Source organism: Hibiscus syriacus, unplaced genomic scaffold (genome assembly GCF_006381635.1).
Source record: "Hibiscus syriacus cultivar Baekdansim isolate YM2019G1 unplaced genomic scaffold, ASM638163v2 tig00110177_pilon, whole genome shotgun sequence".
In the NCBI taxonomy this organism is placed as follows: Eukaryota; Viridiplantae; Streptophyta; class Magnoliopsida; order Malvales; family Malvaceae; genus Hibiscus; species Hibiscus syriacus.
Genome location: NW_024062613.1, coordinates 494,880 through 518,929, shown reverse-complemented (window position 1 = coordinate 518,929; position 24,050 = coordinate 494,880). Strand labels below are relative to the sequence as shown.

Here is a 24,050-nt window from a genome sequence, read left to right as displayed (position 1 = left end):
TTCGGGATATTTATACGAGCTGTGGTGACAGCATAGTGCACAACCTCAATATACTCACATATCTATAGTTCTCACATGTGGACATGGGCTAATAAAGATATAATCATGAATATAATGTAAGTACTATATATAATTTGTGTTATGAATTGTATGAATTGTTATATGTATGTTATGAGTGAATGCATCTGTGATAAGTATGAATTATAAGATATATGATAAAAGCATAAGAGATTATACGAACAAGAGATAAGAAATATGAATGATAATAGGGTAAGAATATGATATAAACATAAATGATGACATGTATGTATGTATGTACTTACTGGATGAAAATCATATGAGTTGCATGGTTATGATAGCATAAATTATTCATGCATGGTTAGTGTATGTGAATTATATTAGATGAGTTTTTATGCCTCACTAAGTCATAATACTTAGCGTGTGATTGTTTCACACGTAGGTTACATAAGAGAAGCGAAGAAGAGCAAGACAGGTCAGCAACTCCCTTACCAAATTTCAGATCAGAAAATAGATGATTTAAATGTATTTGATTATTTTAAATATCGTTGGCATGTACTAATTGATTGAGTTGAATATGCTCTGAATGGTTTGTAAAACAATTTTATAGTATTAATTACAGTAAAGTAATTATTTTCTCAAATGAGGAAATTAAGATTTTAGTGGATTTGTAAGAATAGAGTTTTGAAAAGTCAATGTGACACCTCGGACTCGGATCAAGGTCGGATACGGGTTGGGGAGTTACATTTAATGGTATCAGAGCTAAGGTTTAGTCGATTCTAGGCTTAAACCGAAAGTAAAAGAGTTTTTAAAATGTGTACATGCCAATATAGAGTGAAAATTTCTGATCTGATAGTGTAAGGAGTATGTTGTCTTGTTAATGGAATAAGATTTATATGATATAGTAGAAATGAATTATAGAAATTGTTGAAGTGAATCAACAGCTACAAATCTGATGGTGATAGCAATTCACCTGCCCTGGCCAGACAAGATGAAGAGCGAAAACCTCAGAAAGTGTCTTATAAGATTAAAGGTTGATTTCATAAAGTTGAAATCATATCTGAATAATGATATAAAGTTTTCATTGTTTTGAATCGGAAAGGTAATATGGATTCGTTTTGTTATTTTGTGGATAAGATAGAATATGGTGAACAAGTGTCACCATAAGAGCTTAAAAATATCAAATGATGCAGTGAGAATTGATAGAAGAGTTCAAGAATAAGTGTATCAGTGATAAGCGTATAAGATGTATAAAGTCAGAGCTTATGTGTTTGAAAAAAATGTATGGTATTGTGTATAAATAAAAGGGTATATATGATAAAGGTTTGTAGTTAAGATGGAAAGAGTTAGCGTTGGCTAACCAGAGTATGTGATAAAATGTACCGGAATTATAAGATTATAAGATATTGTCAGGTTATGATAACCAAATATGATGTGGATTTGGATATGGGGTGTATTCTGAGTATGGAAATGTAAGGTAGTAAAGGAGATAAGGATTTGTATGATTGAGGAAAATACAAGTATAAGAGATTGTAAAGAATGAGGTTTGTATAAGTGAAATTGATTATCAAAGTTATGAAAAGGTGATAAAGATCGGTAATCAGAGATGAGTATAAGTGATAGAAAAAGAGTATGCGAACATGAAAAGAAAGATGATTTATGTATTAGGAGATTTCAATTTTGAATGAATAAAGGAATAAAGAATGAAAAGGATTGAGTTTAAAGGATCAGATATAATAAAGGTTATATGGAAATGTAGATGATAAGTTCGATATAGAAGTACGAAAAATGTGCAGGGTAATGTGAAAAGATTGTTTGATTCTATAAAGTATATGTTTAATAACATTTGAAGAGATTTAAGGTTGTGTTATGAGTTAAAGAATGATAGAATAAGAGATTGGTTATGGTTATAAGATAATTAAAGATGGATTTATGATGTTGAGTGATGAAAATGATGTTACTGTCTACGTGATGAGCGGCATTATATAAAATTTTAGAAATGGTTAAAGGAAAATGCAGAATAGAATGAGAGAAATATAGAAATGGATTGAAATTTCTGGTCATTGTTTATATGATAAGAGACAGTAGATGAATGTATAAAGTAACGAATGTGTATAAAGAGCATTAGAAGATATGTATATGTAGTATACTTATCGATGTGTGCAGTGAAAATTCGAGGATGAATTTTTCTTAAAGGAGGGGAGATTTGTAACATCCCAAAATAAGGACTAGTGACTTAAATATAACTTTTGGAAATTTAAAGTCTAATTTTGAAAGATTAGAAAGTTCAGAGATTTAATTAGGAATATTTTGAGGATTATTTGGTAAATATGTAAGGAGGTACGGGTAAATTGGTCTTTGTAAAAAAGATTTTTATTATCTCTTTATAAAAGAGATAACCACGTGTAAATGGGAAAGAAAAGTTTGGAGAGATGGGGTTTAGTTTCTTCTTCTTCCCTTGTCTTCATGTATAAGGTGAGTTAGATTTAATTTGCTTGTTTCTTCAATTTTATGGTTTCTTTTGATTCTTGAGTGATAAGAAAGAGTAAGGGAAGATTTATGGTGACTTAAAACTCCAAAATGAACAAGTTATAAGAGATTAAGTAAAAGGATATTTTAAGTGAATTATTGAAATAGAAGGAGTTAATAGATTTTGAAGTTGAATTTGACTTGTCAAAGGGCTAATTAAGAAGTTAGAGGTGATAGAAATGGATTAAGAACACATGGCAAATTTGATGAAATTCTTTGATTCAAGAAATATGGTGAATTATGAGGGATAGTGAAGTGTTATAATGTTATAAGAAGGTTTACAATGTATAGATACGTTGTAAGGTATAAGGAGGATTAATAAGTAGAATTTGAGGACAAAGTAAGAATTTTGCTCAAAATGTAATTTTTGGGTTGTGTGCATCGATGCATCTTCAATGTGTATTGATGCACTCTCAAATAAATGAACATTGAATGCCACTAGTGTATCGATGGATAAGGATTCCATCAATGCACCCCCTTAAAATTAGAGCATCGAAGTTGAATTATGTACCGATGCATGGATAGTGCATCAATGCACATGTTAAAGAAATCATCGATACACTGTAGAATGTATCGATGCACTTCAATGGGAAATGGAATAAATCTTTCTTTTGGTCTAAGAAATGATATATTAGAATACATTAATTGGATACTGATATGTATCAATATATGATTATGTAGATATCGAGCACGAACAAGTTCCAGGACGACTATCAGGTTAAGATTCGATCGAAAGAAAGGAATCATAAAATGGGATTGGAACTTAGTTAGGCCAAGGTGAGTGCATATTAGATAGTGTATTATATTTAATGGAAATAAGACTTGTGACAAGTCTATTTCCTATACTAAAATGCATGAATTCATTAATACGAGCATATGTTTGATATGTTACATGTGTGTTATTGATTGTTGCATGTGTTAATGATATGTGTGAATACATGTTTATATGATACAAGTTCAGTGTCCATGGTATATGTACACATGATAATATGATATAAGTTAAATTATGTATTATGATACATAACTATAAGATAAGTGAAATAATGTATATATGATAGAGATTATGTATGAGATATATGAGAAGAGATAGATGTGATTAGGTGAAAAAATACAAACATATATTAAGCCATGTTATATGTGATAAATGAATGATATGAAAAGTGAGATAAGTTATATGACATTGATATATAGTTTAGATGAAAGTATACACATGAATACATGTATAAGTTTATATGTTATTTTATATGCTATGGGATATACCCATGAACATATGTGATATGATATAAGCTATGAGACATGATCTACGTGATTACATGTATATGTGATGCATGTTAAACGATATGAAATAAATGTTTACACATACATTTGGTATGCGATAGAAGAGAATGATATTTGAATATGGGAAATAATATGAAAGAGAATGCCCATGTTATGTGAAAGGAGGGCTGGAGGTATAGTTGGTATGCCAAGAGTCGAGGGTTACCTATGTCTTTTGAGACATATGGACAGAATTACCTATGACTTTCAGGACATATGGACAGAATTACCTATATCTTTGAGACATATGGACAGTATACCTATGTTCTAAAGAGCATATGGACAGTTTACCTAGGTTCTTCGGGACCAATGGATAGTTGTCGAGGTTCTTTATGATCTCTGGATAGGTCCTTCGGGACATTTATACAAGCTGTGGTGACAGTGTAGTGCACAACCTCAATATACTCACATATCTATAGTTCTCACATGTGTACATGGGCTAATAAAGAGATAATCCTAAATATAATGTAAGTACTATATATAATTTGTGATATGAATTGTAGAAATTGTTATATGTGTGTTATGAGTGAATGCATCTGTGATAAGTATGAATTATAAGATATATGATAAAAGCATAAGAGATTATATGAACAAGAGATAAGAAATATGAATGATAATAGGGTGGGAATATGATATAAACATAAATGATACATGTATGTATGTATGTACTTACTGGATGAAAAGCATATGAGTTGCATGGTTATGATAGCATAAATTATTCATGAATGGTTAGTGTATGTGAATTATATTAGATGAGTTTTTATGCCTCACTAAGTCATAATACTTAGCGTGTGATTGTTTCACACGTAGGTTACAGAAGCGATAAGAGAAGCGAATAAGAGCAAGACAGGTCAGCATCTCCCTTACCAAATTTCAGATCAGAAAATAGATGATTTAAATGTATTTGGTTATTTTGAATATAGTTGGCATGTACTAATTGATTGAGTTGAATATGCTTTGAATGGTTTGTAAAACAATTTGATAGTATTAATTACTGTAAAGTAATTATTTTCTCAAATTAAGAAATTAAGATATTTGTGGATTTGTAAAGAATAGAGTTTTGAAAAGTTAATGTGATACCTCAGAATCGGATCAGGGTCGGATATGGGTTGGGGTGTTACTAATAGTTCTAATCAACGATCTAGTTACTCTTACAATTCACGAACCAATGGTAGAGGTCGAGGCAGATCCAGAGTTCAGTGCCAACTCTGTGGAAAAGTTGGCCACCTTGTTGATCGATGCTGGTACAGATTTGACAAAGACTTCTCCTGTGTCACTTATGCTCATCAAGGTCAATACTATTCTTAGTACAAAGTGGTCCCTCCTTCTAGCAGCTTTACACGTTCATCTGCTGATGATGGCTGTGAATATTGTGCCAAGAAATGAAATTGCTCAAATGCAGGTGATCAACCACAAGTTCATGCAACTTCTATGCAATCTGAGCGTTGGGTGGTTGACACAGGCGCCACACATCATGTTACTGCAGATGCCAATAAGGTTCTGAATTCTTCTGAATATCGTGGTCCAGGTAAACTTTTAATTGGGAATGATATGCCTCTCGATGTTGCTTTGGTTGGCTGTGCTCACGTAAATACCTCCTCACGTGTACTTTTCTTGAATAATTTGCTGCATGTGCCACAAATAACAAAAAATTTGCTTTCTGTTTCGAAGCTTGCTAAGGACAATGATGTCTTCATTGAGTTTCATGCAAATCGATGTTGTGTTCAGGATTAAGTGACTGGAATGTTGCTACTTCGAGGAGAAGAAACTGATGGTATGTATTCATTTGCCATGGATAAACCCCTAGAGGTTAATGTTGCAAAAGAAAATGCCAGTCATGATTCAACTCGATTAGATGAGTTATGGCATCGGCGGCTTGGCCATCCAGCTGTTGAGACTTTATCAAAAATAGCTTATAAACTAGGTGTTAAAATTCATCCTCATATAAATAAAGAATGTGTTGCATGCCATGTAGGCAAAAGCCATAAACTACCTTTCAATGAATCCAGTACAATGGTAGATTCCTCGTTTGAACTTGTGTATTCAGATTTGTGGGGACCCCCACATGTGTCCTCCAATGGATTTAAGTTTTATATCTCTTTGTGGATGCGTTCACTCGTCACACCTGGATTTACCTATTGAAACATAAAGATGAAGCATATTTAGCATTCCAACTGTTTCATAAACTTATAGCTAACCAGTTTGGGAGTACTATCAAAGAACTGCATACGGACTGGGATGGTGAATTTCGCAGTATTTCACCTTTATTGGCTCGTGATGGCATTATGCACAGGCTCACGTGTCAACACACCTCTGAGTAAAACGGTGTAGTAGAGAGAAAACAATGTTATATTGTTGAGCTAGCGTTAGTGCTGTTAGCCCAGGCATCTTTACCAATCAAGTATTGGTCATATGCAGTTACCTCTACTATACATTTAATTAATCGCCTACCAACTAAAATATTACAAGATATGTCACGTTTTGAAAAACTATTTGGCTAGAAACTTGAGTACTCTATGATGAAGGTCTTTGGTTATCAATGCTTCCCGCACCTAAGAATGTTTCAAAAATACAAATTATCATTCAGATCACAAGAATGTACTTATTTGGGAGTTAGCCCTCATCACAAAGGCTTTCAATGCTTGGCACCCGATGGACGAGTATATGTTTCTCGTCATGTTGTGTTTAACAAATCTATTTTTTCGTTTGCAGGGAAAGGAAGTTGTGTTCCCCTAGATTCTACAGTCAATCCGAATGCTCAGTCACTTTGGATTGTTACAACATTCAGAAACTTCTGCTGTTAATCTCCACGACACTTGTCTAATACAACTAATGTGCATGAAGAGGATGATAGTGCAGAGGTTCCCAATGCACTTGAGACAGGCAATGACGAACCCCAGCATGTTCCAGATGACATCGTGCAACACACATCTAATGTTACTATCTCAACAGAGGCTGCATCTGATGCAGAAGTTGATATGGGTGCAGATGCTGGTAGTGTGTCAGATAATGATACACAAGGTAATATTTCTGAGCGAGACGGTAATGCTCATATCGTATCTGAACCTGCTGGTACCTCTCAGACTCGAGTCCATTATATGATACTCGTAATCGATATGGAATTTTCAAGCCAAAGGTGTTTTCGAGTATCATGAATGATGATGATGTTCCTAATACGATTGATGTTGCTCTTCAATCCCCTCACTGGGCTGCAGCAGTACATGAAGAGTACAAAGCTCTAATTAATAATGGTTGGACATTAGTTAGACTTCTAAAGACAGAATGACAGTGGGATGTAAATGGTTATTTCGTATTAAGCACAACCCTGATGGTTCAATGAATATGTATAAATCACGATTGGTGGCAAAAGGTTTTTCATAGGTTTCAGGCCAGGACTTCAAGGACACCTTCAGTCCTGTAGTTCATTTTTCAATATTCAATACAATATTAGCTGTAGCAGTCTCTAATGGATGGGAACTTCGACATATTGACATCAATAATGACTTCCTCAATAGAGATCTGTCCGAGGAGGTGTACATGCAACAACCTCCTAGGTTCGAGCAAGAAGGCGATTGTAGCCAACCTCTAGTGTGTAAACTCAAGAAGGCGCTTTATGGGCTTTGACAGGCACCCCGAAACTGGCGTGCCAAACTTAAGGAAAATCTGTTGTAAATGGGGTTTATAGTGTCTCGAGCAGACTCGTCCTTGTTTATTCAACAAACTAATGGCAGTTATACCTATGCTCTAGTTTACGTGGATAATATAGTCATCATAGGACAAAATACCAATGCTACAGAGAACGTTGTTTCGATGCTACAAAGTCGATTATCGCTAAAGGACCTAGGGGTGTTAAGCTTCTTCCTAGGAATTGAGGTCAAACATCACAATAACTCAGTTGTTCTGAGTCAAAGAAAGTACATCCTAGAACTACTGGAAAAAACGGGAATGTTAAATGCAGCAAGTTGTGCTACACCTATGGTCGTATCTCTTAAACTCTCTCATGAAGAGGGTGAATTAATTCAGAATTCTAGCGAATACAGAAGTATAGTTGGTTCACTGCTATATATTTGCCACATAAGACCTGATATTTCATTCAGTGTGGGACAAGTTGCTCAATATATACATGTACCAAGAGAAACTCACTTTGTTACAGTGAAAAGAATATTGCGCTACCTATCATCAACACTTAATTTTAGACTTCTATTCTTACAAGCTGGCAATGGGTTGGATATAACTGCCTTTGCTGATGCAGATTGGGGTGCCAGCATTGATGATAGGCGGTCTATCACTGGATATGGGTATTCCTTGGCAAGTGTCTCGTTACTTGGTGCTCAAAAAAACAAAGAACAGTCTCTCGATCCACGATGGAGGCTGAATACAAGAGTGTAGCAGACACAGCTGCTGACATAACATGGGTTCAAGCATTACTGTCTGATCTTGGCATTCATCATAATCACAAGCCAATAGTCTAGTGTGACAACACCAGTGCTGTGGCCATGAGCGCGAACCCGGTATACCATGCTCAGTCCAATCACATTGACCTTGATGTCCACTTTGTGCGTGAGAAAGTAGCAGTAGACCAGCTAAGCGTCAGTTATGTCTCAGCCATGCATCAAATAGCAGATGGCTTCACCAAGCCACTGGCCAGAACTACATTTGAAGAATTTCGATCCAAAATATGTGTTCATCAAGTCTAATTCAGAAGACGAGAAGGAGCAAGGAGAACATTAGCAGTATGAAGCAAGTCCTGCTTGCCACGTTGAATGTACCAAGCTGGCAGTTGCCTTTTAGAGGAAGTTAGGCAGTTAGGAAGCTGTTGAGCTTGCTGTTAAGAGTGGTTATTCTGTTGATTACTTGTGTTGTATATAAACATAATCAGTGTATTGTAATCAGTGAATTAATAAACACTTTCTGCTTTCTTTACTCACATCCTAATAACATCTGACGGTGAAATGGGCGCAGAGATCAGATGAAGTCTTCATTACCATTGAACTTCCCGATGCTCAGGACGTGAAGCTTAGACTGGAGCCTGAAGGCAGATTTTTATTCTCTGCCACAAGTGGAGTGGACAAAATTACCTATGAAGTTGATTTGGATCTGCATGACAAAGTCGACGTCGATGTATGTCGACAGCTAAAGTCTTGATTCTTATACTTGACCTCTATATCGTTTAGTATTGTGTCAGTGATATGGCTTACAGGGAAGCAAGGCTGGTGTTGGAAATAGAAATATCACTTACCTAGTGAAAAAGGCCGAGAGCAACTGGTGGAATAGATTGCTGAAACAGGAAGGGGGACCTCCTGTGTTTTTGAAAGTCGATTGGGATCGACTGGTCGATGAAGATGAGGAGGATCAGGACACTAAGCGTAAGAACTACTCCCTCGATTCTTGTATGTTTTCTTTCACTGCTTTATTTTCATGAAGGGATTCACATTCATTCTTTTAGTTCGTCTCAAAGTGGTTTTCTGTTACCAGCCGGACCTGATATGGACTTTGGTGGCTTCGACTTTTCCATGAGTTGCAGTGTTATCACCAAATATGTGACGATTAGTGTTTGTCTAAATTGTACTTGGCACCGTTTGCTTCTATCTCATTCTTGTTTCAGAAGATGAACATGGGTGATGGTGAAGGCTTTGATGCGGTAGAAGGTGAGTTTGTATATTTGCTGTCGGAATATCGAGTTGGTTGCGTTTTAAAAGAGATTATATCTCCGTAGGAATTCAATGTATCTCAATGCGTTCTTGCAGATGATGACGTGATACAGAAGATGAAATTGTGGAAGAAATATCAGCTTCGAAGAAAGATGCCTCATCATACGGTGCTGAACCTGAAGTCAAACGTTTAGAGCAACATGTTCGGCTTGCAGTCGTATATTTGGCCGAGTCAAATGCTTCAAGCTACATAACAATATTATGTATGCTTTTATTTTATTTTTTTTTCGTTTGTTGAACACCCTTTTTAGTGGAGATTGAGGGGCTTTCTTTTTTTCGCCAATGAAGGAATAATTTTCAAGTATAAGGTTTTAGTTGTGCGATGTTGCCTGAAATGATGGTCATTTGTAGATGGAGATGTTATTAACCAAAAAAAACTCATCAGAAAGAACACATCATGTATTGTTATAAAAGCAGAGTCAAAATAAGTCAACCATACATACAGTCATTTGCATTGATCTGAATATATCCCATACGCAGAATATTCTGAGGTCACTCGAGTAAAGCAAACATGACACGAACTTCAACTTCAGATGGCATTAAACCCACATCAACTGGTAGGCAATCTCATCTGCACCACATCATTAGACGGCCGTAATTGCAAACCATCTCTCTCGTCTTTCCAAAGTAGACCTGCAAAATATGTAAATATTTTGGCCCGTAGTACCAAACTCAAAATTATCAATGTTCAAACATGCAAAGGCAGTTCAGATAATGTAGTAGACGCACCTGATCCAATGAGTTCCGGAGCTTACCCTCCATTTCTTCTATCATCTTTCCCATGTTAGAAAGATGACCATCGGCTACTGGGAGGTTCATATTCATCTACGGACAAAAAAGGTAACAGGTGATAAGGGTCGTTTAGACCTTGACCGGAACTTCACATTTGAGTGCAGAAACAAGGGAAGGATGATAAGCCATAGGGAGGGAAGGATGATAAGCCTTAGGGGAACTGTAATGTAAATACATTAACTAAACAATATCCGCTCAGTCCATAACACATCAGTATCAAACAATAAAAACCAAATTGGACACCATGTTTTAAGACTCAAGTAAAAAGGGACTCAATGAAACTCAAAAGATGGCCTTAAAGCGTCACATGAAACATGAAACTGAGGGAATAGCATTTGAGGTAAGATTGATTTGCTGCTGACATGGTTCACTAACAAATCAAACAGGGAGTACTGACTGAAAGAATTCAAATTCTGATATTTAACTTTACAAAGGCAATTCGCAAACAACTTTGTATCTAAGTTTATTGCGCCCAGGAGTTATGTTTATCTGACTCCTCACTTTTGTTGAAACACCCATATCTAACTTATGTCCAACATATACCCGTATTTGACACTTACACCCAAGTCCAAGCAACATAGTTCCATTCTCGGATTTCAAATGATCAATACTAGTTATGAACCATTTTTTTTCTGATAGATCTAACCAATCATCGCTTGCGACATCCAAGATCATCAATTCAACGGCATTTGGTGATCAAGAACTTCCTAAACCTGTTTCCACATCCCAGTGTTTCCAAAATTGAAAAGATAGTAATGGATAGTAAAAAAGAGTTGAAGTATCTATGGAGTACAAACCACGTTCAGTGACATAAAGCTGCATTCTCCAGCAGTTTATTTGCTTTCCACAAGGTGAAATCTTAAACTCTACATGTTATTAGAAAATCCCACAAATTACCTGTCGTCTGATAGATCCAGACAAACTGAAAGTGCCTGATGACACATCATATGTAGTCAAAGACAGTATGACTGTACTAGTCAAGCAATATCAGGTAAATTCTTCTTCTGGTCCAACCTAAATCAAAGGTTAGAGTGCAACATTAGCAAGAGAATGCAGAATAAAGTAACAAGCTTACTGTCCATAGGGGAATAAAGAGTAAACAGATAATAATAATAATAAGAAGAAGAAGAAGAAGGAAGGAAGAAAGAAAGAGAAGGGGAAAGAGAGACCTGAGATAAGAATGAAAGTTCTACATCCCTAATTGTATAAAGCCATTGAATTCACCTCTACAACGTGAATAGCATCCCAAGTTCCCTCCTCTAAATAACCTCTTCTCCCTTGCCCAGTCTTTGAGCCATCTTTCTCCAAAAGTCAAGGATAGCATATCAGAAGGACTAACAATGGTTACGGGCTTTATTTGGGGGAAAAATAATCTGCTTACCTTTCTTTACCAAAAAGCAGGCTACAAAACCTTCGTTGTCATCTTCCTACATATAGACAGATGAGATGCCACCTTCATAATACCTATTGTGTAATTAGTTAAACATAAACAAATAATTTAAAAAATATATATTGCATACAATAAATGCATTAAAAAATCCAACTTGATGGAGCTACACCTTAAAACCCAATATCCAACCACAATAAAAAGAAAAGCATGAAACAGAATAGAGGTCAATTGTAATCAAACCCACACTAATAGAAAATTAATAAACAATGCACGACATAAGTAAGAACCTCACTGGTCACAGTAGACCGTAAAGATTTCGTTAGCTTCAATTTCCAATTGCCTCAACTTTGAAGATGGATGAGGAGCATCTTCCAATGGTGGATGGTATTTGTTTGACCAAGGTGATCTACAAGCAGTACAATTGCACAAAAGAAAACCACAAATTTAGGGTTAGTCACAAAGATTAATTATAAATGAAAATTGCTACTCTTCAAGTAAAAAGAAGCTCAATGTAACTCAAAAGATGGCGTTAAAGCATCATATGTGACATGAAACTGAAGGAAGCATTTGATGTAAGATTGATTTGCTGCTGACATGATTCACTAACAGCTCAAACAGGGAGTACTGACTGAAAGAATTCAAATTCTGGATTGAGCATTTGTGTTAAGTTTGAGCAAATTATATGTGCAAATTCATTTCTTATAGATAATGAACATGCAAATACACACAAACTTGACAGAAATCACTGTGGCATAATTCTAATATTTCATAATGTTTATTCAACATCATGGTGATATGTGCAGTTTTCTAGATTTACATGCAAGCTTCTTCCACCATAAAAAATATACAACTGTTTTACATAAACATTCTGGAGGAAAATCTCCCAGGAGTGGCCAATATCTATAAATGTGTACAGTGCTATGGATTATACGTGCAAGCTTCTATAAAGATTTAGGGACAGACCCAACATAGGTAACTATTGATAATCCTCACCAAATTTGAATCTAAAAATTAAGAGACAATAAAAATAAACCCTCTAAAAGATTGTTAACATAACCATTATCGTTTAGGCAAGATAAATGAGAAGGGACCTTACTTTCCATTATTTTAAATCAAAACAAAATTCAATCAGGAAAGAACACAAAAACAGCTTACAAGAGCTTAGGCTACAATAGGAGAGGGAAAATTAAGTTCATGGTATATATAATCTATGTACTGATAGACTAATCAGAAGGGTAAAGCTACCTGAAAGAATCAGCGTCTCTGTTGTATTCGCACAAAATGAGCTTCTGCCCACTGTCCACATCAGATAAAACCTGTTTCAAAGGAAAATATGAAAATCTAATCATCATTTTGTTAAGGTGAAAATCAAATCAACTTATTCATCCAAATTAAGGGAACAAAACGAAATTGTTGTAATATGTTTGAGATCAACAAAACTTCTCTGGTAATAAAACACATATATATCAGTGAATAAGGTTGCATGTAACAAGTTGGCATGAGGGTACCCAATACCGCAGAATCAAATACTAGCAAAGGGAAATTGAAAAATTCCAGTAAAGGGCTGATTATTTATGATATGAAACTAAAACAACAACAGCCTATGTTATTTGATTTGAGAACAGTGCAAAAAAGAAAGCTGACAGCTTCGTAGACAAATATTAAAGTAAACTTAGGGATCTATAACATGGCAATTTTTATGAATGATGAATAAACATTCAAACACAGGAATAATTTTTTCTATGATATTTTTTTTTATAGGAATTTTCTATGATATTTATGAATCAAGACCATTATAATGAGCTTTTAATATGCAACCATCAAACAAGGGCGTCTCTTGGAGAACAATTTAAGTTCATGCAGTCAGTGGGAAAATGAGAAAGACGACAAAGATACTCAATCCCAAACCGTTTATTTGGTCAAGTTCCTTGGTTCCTCCCAATACACGGGAAAAGAGAATATCATTTGAAAACAATGGCTAAATAAATTTGTTTCATCACAACCTTAAGAAACTAAGTAGCCAACAGAAAAACGGTGAAATGCATTACTTTAAACGTTCAAAGAGGATGCCATGACTTTGAACTAGCATAGAGTGAAGAATGCATATAAAACATCAAGAATATCTTTACAAGACACAAAATTTTAAAACTTGTCATAAATAAATAAATGTTCAGCCCTTTTTCACTTTAAAACTTGAACTAACCAAACCTTAAATAAAACACATTATAACGTACGCACACAGATATGCAAGATCAATAAGTTGTTATTTTCTAAAAAAATGACATTGCTTTAGTTTTAGAACGCATATTTTGCTCTTTCCTTTGGGTTCCAACGGCAAAGGTAAAAAAAAAAAAGCAACTCCGGATAGATTTTGGCTGAAAATCTAATACTTAACTATCTTTCATAGTACATTTTCCTTAATGATATCAACATGGCTTTCTTGGGGGGAGAACGAACACTAAAACAATTGACAATTCAATGTTTACTCCATTTTTAACCAAACAAACTACCAAATACATTATTAAATCGTTTTCAAAAACAGAAATAAAACCTAGGAAATGACCAATTCGAGCAAGATTGAAGAGAGAAATCTCCAGAAATGAAGAAATTAAAAAAAAAGGAAAGAGAAAGGGAGAGACCTGGAGAGGGATATCGACTTGAAAGAGGAGATCGGAGGAGTGGCCAGGAAAAAGGCTTAAAAGAGCGGAAAGCGTTTTCTCGGAGTGGCGAGGCGGCATTCTTCGCATCAGTCCCAGCGCTGCCTCCATGTTTTTTCCGTTGCAATTTTCTGCCTCCCCTCCCAACTAAACTTATATTTGTACAATCCAAACAGCGAAAGAAAATGAAAGCAGATTATGTTCTTTTCCCTTTTTATATTTGGATTGAGTTCAATGCGAAAGAGACATAGATCTTAGCAGCAGTTTGAATTTGACAATTGAGGAGAATTTTTAAAAAAGAAAAGGAAAACAAGGTGTGGTTTATTTGATCCGGTCTCCCTCGCGGTAAGGTATCGCCTCTGTTTTTTTATTACACCTATATATATATATATATATATATATATATAATGGCTAAACTATACCAGTGACTGCAAAACTATTTCTCTTTTCTATTTTCACCACCATTGTTGAAATTATATTAATCAGATCACTTAACTATTTAAATACATTCAATTAAACCACTTATTGTTAATATTCAACGGAGAAACTGACGTTGCAGTTAAAAAAATTGGGGTAATTATACATTTGGTCATTTTTACTTATATATTGTATCAATTTGATCTTAATTTTAATAAATTAAAATATATTTAATATATTTAACAAGGTGAACACCTCTCTGACCATCTTCACTACCCCAAACAAACTTCATTAAAATGCTCTCTATTTCATTACATACCCGTCTTGGAAGAACAGTCGACTGCATTGTATAAACAGGTGCGGTAAGGAAAGATATCGTAAGCGTGACCCTCCCCGCAATCGAAAGTGAACGCATTTTTCATCCATTTAATCTCTCTCGAACCATCTGAATCAAATATTGATACGAGGCTGTTGTTATAACACGGTCATGTAACAAGAGAACACCCCAGGTATTTTCCCAGATCAGTTACTATTCTATAACCAAAAACAGCACTGATTTCTTCACGCTTCTCATTAGGAACATTTTAAAAAAAGCAATTGTGGTTTTCGAAATACTAACTCTCTGTCCAGGAGTATGCAAAATTTGGATAACACCGATCGAATAACCTTTATTTGCTCGGACGATGCTTTCGTAAAAAGGAGCATATCATCAACAAATAAAAGAACAAATATGTTTAAATATGACTTTTTAAAAAATAAAATATGTGTTATTATTACAACGAACACTTGGTAATACTTATCAAATTATTCTATCTCCAAATTTGGTTTAATTATTAAAAATTAAAACAAATGATAATATATAGCACACTTTCTTCATATTTACTTAAATGGTTTAAGATCAGTTACAATTTTTTATGTATTCATTATGTTATTTATACAAGATCAACATTTATTAAGTTATAAAAAATCAAAGTTATAGATATACAATTTTAAAGTTATTTTATTAAAATACTTTTCAAACAAGAACAAAGAACTTGAGCAAACATTTGTGATACTAATACCATGCATGCAGTAGTGTATGTAGCAATGTTTCAGTTATATAGCTTAGGGTTCATGAAGAGTATTAATAAAGATCTAAGGCATTAATAATTGGTACGAGAAATATCAAACGCCGCTGGTAAAAGTTGCAGTGCTTTCATGGTTATGCTTCCCCTCATATGTTGTTATCACAAACACCCCATCTTCTCCTTCCCTTTCCACCCTTTTCTTCACCTTGCATCCTTCCCTTGAGCACCGGTAGTAGTGCCTGCATAAAAATAATCCTTAGCTACTCCATTAATAATTATACATATATATTAACAAACTGCAAGCACAAATGATGATTGATGATGATGAAACTGAATTACATGCCTGCTCTAACTCGAACCTTACGAAAATGGGTATCATTAATAAATCTACATGAACCCCGGATTACCTTGGATTAGGGTTATTCTTAATCTTTTTCTTCCCATATTTTTTCCATTTGTATCCGTCATCCATCACCTCAAGTCCAGATTTGATTCTGAAGGCGATTTTAAACTTCTCCGCATCCTCACTCTCCATCGTCTTCTCATAACCCTCATTTCTGCAAATCAAAAAACCAGAATCAGTGATCAAATAAAGAAGAATAAAAATCAAACTACGTAAATACAGGAAGGAGATTCGTTTACGTCGGCAACATATGATCAACACGTGCGCTGTTGCTTGGAACCTGCCAGGCCCAGAATCCACCATTGACTGGAGAAAGAGTAGTGTAGGGTTTAAGATCAGAAGAGCTAGAGGCAGTTCCCGTACAAGTTTGGGGCTGATCGGGTAGAAGTAGGAGATCCTCAAAGTCTAGCTGATGACTGTTGAGCTCCATGGTGTGAGTGCAAATAGGGTTTGGGGTTGAAGATGGTGCGAGGAAGATGGTGGTGGTGATGTTGGAGCTTGACATATTGGAGTATTAGAAGGTGTGAATGGAAAATGAAAGGAGTTGGAAATTTCTTTGGTTTTCGACCAACTTTAAAATGAGAGAGCTTTGGACTCTACCCATGTATATCGTAAAAGGAAATGTTCATATCTTTGTTTTAAAGAGGTTTCATGGGAACTTCCTTGTAGAAGAAATCAATCCACATTCAAACTTCCACGTATTCAGACTTTTGCCTTACAATGTTTTGTGACCTACGAATAAAATATATCACCTTAATTGTGATTTACACACACTTATACCAACAATTCTTTTAGAGTAGATGATTAAAAGTTCTTAATTAATATTTTCCTTCTCTTTTAAGTTATGAGTTTGATACTCATTATAATCAAAATTCTTCTTCCTCTCTTTTAAGTAGGAATTGTTCAGAAATAAAAATATACAATTTTATTTTTCTTTTATAAAATGTTTAAGATTTTTTAAACAAATATTATATTATAACCAAAACTATATAAAAAATTATAAATCTAATTGTTTAAGTACAGAATATGTCTCCAGTGTTTACTTAATTAAATGTATTTATCATTATTTAATAAAAAATAATAAAACTAATTACAAAAAAAAAACAGATTAATGAGCAAAAATAAGATGATAGTTCTTGCTCCGCTCTGCCTGCCCTGTCTCCACCGTAATGAAAATGACAATTTTTTTTCGAGTCTCCAAATCAAAGACCAGAGGAGTGTGAAAAAGATGTCAAACTCAGAGATAGAGAGAGAAGTGGGAAGGTATCCCCATTCAATTGACTCAGAGTCTTGGATGAATCCACTGCATGTGGCTATATAATACCAAACTTGAGAAATACTACCAGCAATACCTTTTCGGTCAAACTATTCTTTGATGTGGGTAAATATACATTTTGGTACCTAAACATGGCCACTAGATTCAATTTGTTCCTTAAACTTTTTTTTTCAGTTAAGTACCAGAACTTGGCCTCAAGTTTCAATTTCCTACCTAACCTTTTGCTTTTCAACTAGGTACTTGAACTTAATATTTTTGGTTCAAATTGGTATTTAGAATTGGTTTTATGATTTAAACAAGTCATTTACCACCTTAAGTACCAATTTAGACTAAAAAGTCAAGTTCAAGTGTCAATCTTAACAAATAAGCCAAGTTTAGTTGTCGTATTGAACAGAAAAAACCTTTAGGTATCAAATTAAACGCTAAAGTCAAATTCAGATAATTAATTGAAAAAATATTTAAGTACTAAATTGAGTCTTATAAACAAGATCAGTTATCAAAAGATATATTTATCCTTTAATATTTATGCTTGGAGCAGGCTTTTTTGGGGAATTGAAGCAGATTATTATTTCCGCAATTCCGCTGTGCTTTCTTCTTCATTTAAAAAGTGGAGGGTTGTCCCACTAAAAACTGCTATTTGTCACTCCATGATATTGGCACATGATAAAAATTAAAAATAATTTAAACATATTTATTTATATAATAGAATGAAAGAGAAGATATTAAGATTTATGTAAACTTAATTATTAACCTACAAAATTTGTATATTATTTTATGATATTCTGCAAATGAAAAGTAATGTAAGTAACATGTAAACAAATAATTTGGCTCTACATTGGATTTATAAGGCCATTTACCTAAAATATATTATGAAAAACACAGAAAATGTTAACACAAATAACTTTTAAAATGGATCAGTATTTATATAATATATGTTTTTATTTTTATGTTATTTTATAATTCATGTTCATAAATTATAGTTATTTTTCAATAATATTGTTAAATTTATAATTTATCTTATCATTGTAATTGATATTTAATGATATATTTACCTCTATTTCTTAAATTAAAACATAATGACAAAATCATTAAATGTATTTTATCTTAATCTGTAATATAATTTTAAAATTAAACCAGTCTAAAGTAAGTATATTTAGTCAAATGATTAAGTTGTTTATTTTTATTTTTTTTATATTTCTTTAAATCTCCTCTCCTCTAAGTAAGGTTATGATTAAGATTTAGAATTTTTTTTCAAAAAAAAATTAAAACTATCTAAATTACTCAAATCTTGTCTCACAATATGTAAACATTGATATATTGCTACTCAAATATAAATTATTTTTTATAATTGGGATTTACATAAAAATTTACAGATTGTCCACTAAGACTGATAGTGATAGGATTCGAACTTGACCTTACAAGCTCAAATTCTTGAATCTCAACCATTGTACCAACGCTCATCGGCTCAAATATAAATTATTAAAAGATAATAAATCACCATAATTCGTTGAAATTATAATAATAAGAACTAGTGAAAATAAACATGATCCTAAAATCACAATTTGGCATCTATGTAAACATTTCACGTCAAATTTGTTGACCAAATTTGGGACACCCATTAATGAAATTACCAAGTTAATTGGATTTTAAAAATTTTAAAAAAATGTAAAGTGGGTGTGGTGGTTTCGTAAAAATACTGGCATTGCGCAAATACTGAGGGGAGACCGGAGATTGGGAGCAACAACATGCATGAGAAAGGCATGCATGCCCTCCTTGACAAGGCATTGAAAAAAATCTCCCTCGTCCACTCTTACTCGCCCAACTTACAAATTTATCCAAAAATACATAGATCAAGAGATATATTCAGTACAGTTGTTTATCATATAGTTCGAGTGTTTTTGTATTTATTATTGATGATCTAATTTTATTTTTATAAAATTTTATAAATTTATATTTTTAATTTTATAAATATGACTTTTAACAAATAATATAGAATCTCTGTTTGATCATTGTATATATGATTAGTACTGTAAAATTACTGGTTTAGTAGTTTTAATATTATTTTTGTACATCATGATTCATGTGTGAAACGTTCTATCATCTGTTTGATCAAGAGATTCTCATGGGAATGGAATCCACATTCTCCCGTTTGGTTGGTCGGAATGTCATTCCCGGTAATTTTACATTACCGATAGTGGATTACCGGCGTTTTGGACTAAAATGCCCTTAAAAAAATTTCTTTCAAAAATATCATTATTATGTAATTGAATAATCAAATTTCTACGAAGATTAAATTACAAATTTATCCTTAAACTATTTTAGATTTACAAAAAAATTATATAATTAACATTTTATATAAAGTTCAGGAGTTAAAATAAAAGTTTACCCTTTCATTAAATCTTTTTATATTTTTAATTTTGTAAAAAAAAATTATATAAATTTTATGAATTTAAATTTTTTAAATAAAATATATAAATATTTTCCAACTTGTTAAAAAATATATATAATAAGGACAATTTGGTCAAATATATATTCCAATAATCTTTTATTCCTTTAACATAACACGATAATTTTACATTCATGCTAAACCAACTAAACACAAAATACAACATTCCCAGTAATCTTATTCCTGATAATCTTACATTCCGTGAATCAAACGCACAGTAAAATCAATCCCATGCAACGTGGTTGCTTAATTAGAATTCTGGAGCTCTTTTATTATGCCATACACATTAGACGAAAATGGAGTTAAATAGTGATTTAACCTTTCAATTATAATCTTATTTAATATTGTGGGTTTTCGAGAATATATTTTATTAATTTAACCATGGAATCGTGTGTGATATTTTAACCTTTTTTTTTATCAATTTGGTATATATTTGATCCAGTAATATGGCATTTAAAAAATATATGACTAATTTGGTACTAATTATCTTTCACTGTTGTCGTCAAATATGAGTAACATCGATTGGTGAACCAATGAATGACCAAAGTGTGACATGTGATTTAGAAGAAAAAAAATTAAAATATCTTTTAACGTGAAATTTTACGTCACTCAAATGATTGACAAAGTTCAAACAAAAAAAATTACGTGAAATTGTTGTCAAACTGGCCCAGTTAGAAGTAGGGGTGTACAAATCTGGGTATCGATTTTCGGGTACTGAAATTTTCGGGTTGACGATTTTTCAGCCTGTGTCTTGACCCGGTTATTACGGGTATCCGGTAATCGGGTATTCGGATTTTGTGGGTATCCGATAATCTGGTACCCGATACCCAGTTTTTAATTTTTTATTTTTAAATTATTAATTTAAAAAAAGATATACACAAATTTAAATATTCGAAACTTCGAATTACATACTCTAATATCCGAACATAAAATTTAAAAGTTCAAAATACAAAATATAATAATTCATAATATAAATAATTCATTATATTTTATATAATTATATATAAAAAATTAAAAAAATAAAAACTAACCGGGTACTCGGGTACCCGGAAAAATTAGATTATGTGACCTGGGCCTGACCCGAGAAATGTCGGGCCAGGTAATTTTTTTTAGAGAATTATCCCATTTTTTTAGATCGGGTCGACGGGTCGGCAAGTCGGGTCCACCGGATCGGGTAATTTTGCACACCTAATTAGAAACTGTAGTAATGGGCTTTTTTTAAATATTATTATTATTATTTGGTTTATAAATTATCATTTAGACTTCTGCTGGTAAGGAATATTTTTATTTTAAACTACTTTTATAAAAATGAAAGGAATATTTTTAAATGAAAGGAATATTTTTAAATATTATATTGTTATAAAAAAATTACTAATATAATTAAAGTCAAAATAGTTCAAGCTAATAATATTTTAAAGGATAAATACACGGTGACCACCTAACTATGGTTAAAAATTATTTTAACCACCAATATTTCACTTTAATCAATTCGACTATCTAATTTTTTAAATGTTTCAATCAAACTACTCTCTGTTAAAAAACTAACGTGTCTAACGTGAATTTTCCGTAACCTTTTTTATTTCCATGTTGGATATGCATAAAACCACGTTAGAATCCCACATAAGAAAAAAACTCCCTTTGTTGTTATTTAAAGTAACCCTATCTTCTTATTTCAAAATTTCCTCGTTCTAAAAACCCTAAAGTGGTTGATGAAATAGAAGAAACAAAGAGTAAAGCGAAGGAAAAAGAAGAGTAAAGAGAAGGCTGAAAACGAAACATGGATGCAAAAAATACGAACCAAGTGTGCTTCTGTGGAGTTCGTTCGAAGCTAACAACGTGTTGGACCGACGAAAGATCCTAGTAGGAGATTTTGGAGTTGTGGAAATTATGGAAAGGGTTAGGGTTTGCAAGTTTTTTTGCTGGTATGATCCACTAGTAAATATCGATCATAAGTTATTATGTTGGTCTTCTAAGAAAGAATGGAGCAATAGAGAATGAACAAAGGAAACACAAATTTTAGTGAATTTTTAGTCTTTTGTTGTCTTCTTTGTGGGAGTAGTGATATTGAAAAATATAATCATTTAACTATGTTGTCTTCTTTTTCTATCTTCTTTTGTTATCTTTTTTATGGGAGTGATTTATGATAATATTTTGATGTCTTTTTTTGTCTTTTTTTCTTATCTTCTTTGTGGGACCGATTTAGGATGCTATCTATGTAACTTGTTTTGTCAATGTTATGCTTTAAGTACTAATGAAATGTTAAATTTCTAAATTTAAATTTGTCTTAAGAAATAGAATATACAAAAAAATATATAATTGCATTCATTTACAGACCAATATATGACATACTCATATGTTTGACCAATATACAAAAACAAACAAACCATTTCCAGACCAATTCGTTGAGCATATATAAGATATTTTCAGCTATCAACAAAAAACCTTTACAATATCAACTGATCAAAACACAATGGTCAAGTGTGTATGGTCAAATGCACTACTAAAAAAATCAAACAATCTATGATACCAACATAATCAAGTATCATTCTTATGCCTCTTTGGATATGACTGACTGGCAGAAATATCTTGACTCATGTGAACAGTGGGGGTAGACATCCATCTAACAGTATGGTCTTGTGAAGGTGGTTGCCTTGGAATGATTCTTTGATTTTGCATCCTAGTTTGATTTGGTGTTGGAGCTTATTGACGAGAAGATGACTGACTGACACAACTATCTCGACTCATTGGTACAGTGGAAGTGGGCATTCATCTGACAGTATAGACCCATGAAGATTGTTGTAACCTTGAACTAGTTGTTTGATTTTGCATAACAACTTGATTTAGTGTTGGAGCTTGATTTTTTCTTCTAAATGCAATGAAAAAATTCAATCACAAACATTTCAACTGCTACAAAAATGTCTCAAGTATAACTTAGTGGCATATATGATATTTTTACAGCAAATGTTTGTTGGAGGAGTTTGACATTGCCACCAACCTGACCCTTTCATGTTTTGACATTATGTCTAAAATTCACACACTTTCTACAAAATAGTTTAACTCTCCTTTTTGTCACTTTACCAGTATGAAGTGGTTGCTTCATCAGCCTCTTTTTTTCTGTTTTGTGTGAAATTCCTAGGGGACTTCTCAAGGAAGGTGGTAGGATAAGCTCCATTGTTTCAACAGAAGTCCACTGATTAGAACCTCTTACTGGGTTGATCAAATGAGAGTATATGTCTATTTGGATTTTCAGTAAATAACATTGATCAACAAATGTTTTTAGTATTTCATGATTCATTACTATGACAGAAATTGAATAGACACAAGGAATGTCTGCATGGAAAAATAATTACTAATTATAAAAAATAAAAAAATGAATATTATATTAATAAAAAATTAAATTGACATAATAGTTTCCATTTTCTACAAGAATAAATTCTAGTTTCAATGTTAACAAAATATTAATTTGAAGGACCACATGAAACTTGGAATATTGGTCCACCAACATGAATGGGCCAATATCTTTATAACACAAATAAACAATTAATATAACAATAAAACATATAAGTACTAATAGTATGCAATAACTAGTTATACATATTTGCTTGTGATATTGCATTGCATAAGATCTTCTAAGTGTTAGGGAATAGTGACCTACAAAACTTATTAGCTTGATCCCTTTTTTTTCGGGTCTTTGTATAAACATTGTTCTATAAACTCTACCAATATATTGTCTTGTCTCTAGCTTCAAGTATCAACTAATCATAAAATGAAAAAAATGTTCAACTACATTAAAAATGTATTTTTAAATAAAAATGTTATTTGTTATATTCACCTTATTGAAACACTCACAAAGATTGTTTAATAGCATATATGATTTGGCTCTAAAATAAAAAATGTGATTTTGATTACTCTTTAGGATTTTTTTCTGACAGTCACTTATGTTCCTAATAAAAACTGCATGAAAAATTTAAGTTGATTACAATATTTATCAACATGAATACATATAAAATAACATACTTAGACCATA

The 24,050-nt window shown here is 32.9% G+C and overlaps 2 protein-coding genes and 1 pseudogene across 2 annotated transcripts; 1 reads left to right on the top strand and 2 right to left on the bottom strand.

Annotated features, from left to right (window-relative positions):
- The first annotated feature begins 8,360 nt into the window (after window positions 1–8,360).
- On the top strand, window positions 8,361–9,709 carry LOC120217038 (co-chaperone protein p23-1-like). The gene is made up of 6 exons (XM_039214263.1): window positions 8,361–8,453; window positions 8,803–8,985; window positions 9,065–9,230; window positions 9,340–9,377; window positions 9,470–9,512; window positions 9,612–9,709. The coding sequence occupies exons 1-6, from the start codon at window positions 8,361–8,363 to the stop codon at window positions 9,707–9,709; spliced, it is 621 nt and encodes a 206-aa protein (XP_039070194.1).
- A 244-nt stretch (window positions 9,710–9,953) lies between these two features.
- On the bottom strand, window positions 9,954–14,736 carry LOC120217054 (annotated as a pseudogene).
- Window positions 14,737–15,995: 1,259 nt separating this feature from the next.
- LOC120217037 (probable WRKY transcription factor 56) lies at window positions 15,996–16,806 on the bottom strand. Its single transcript, XM_039214262.1, has 3 exons — window positions 16,541–16,806; window positions 16,306–16,455; window positions 15,996–16,137 (listed from the first exon to the last, which is right to left on the bottom strand). Exons 1-3 carry the CDS (start codon window positions 16,804–16,806, stop codon window positions 15,996–15,998), a joined length of 558 nt encoding a protein of 185 aa, XP_039070193.1.
- Window positions 16,807–24,050: the final 7,244 nt, after the last annotated feature.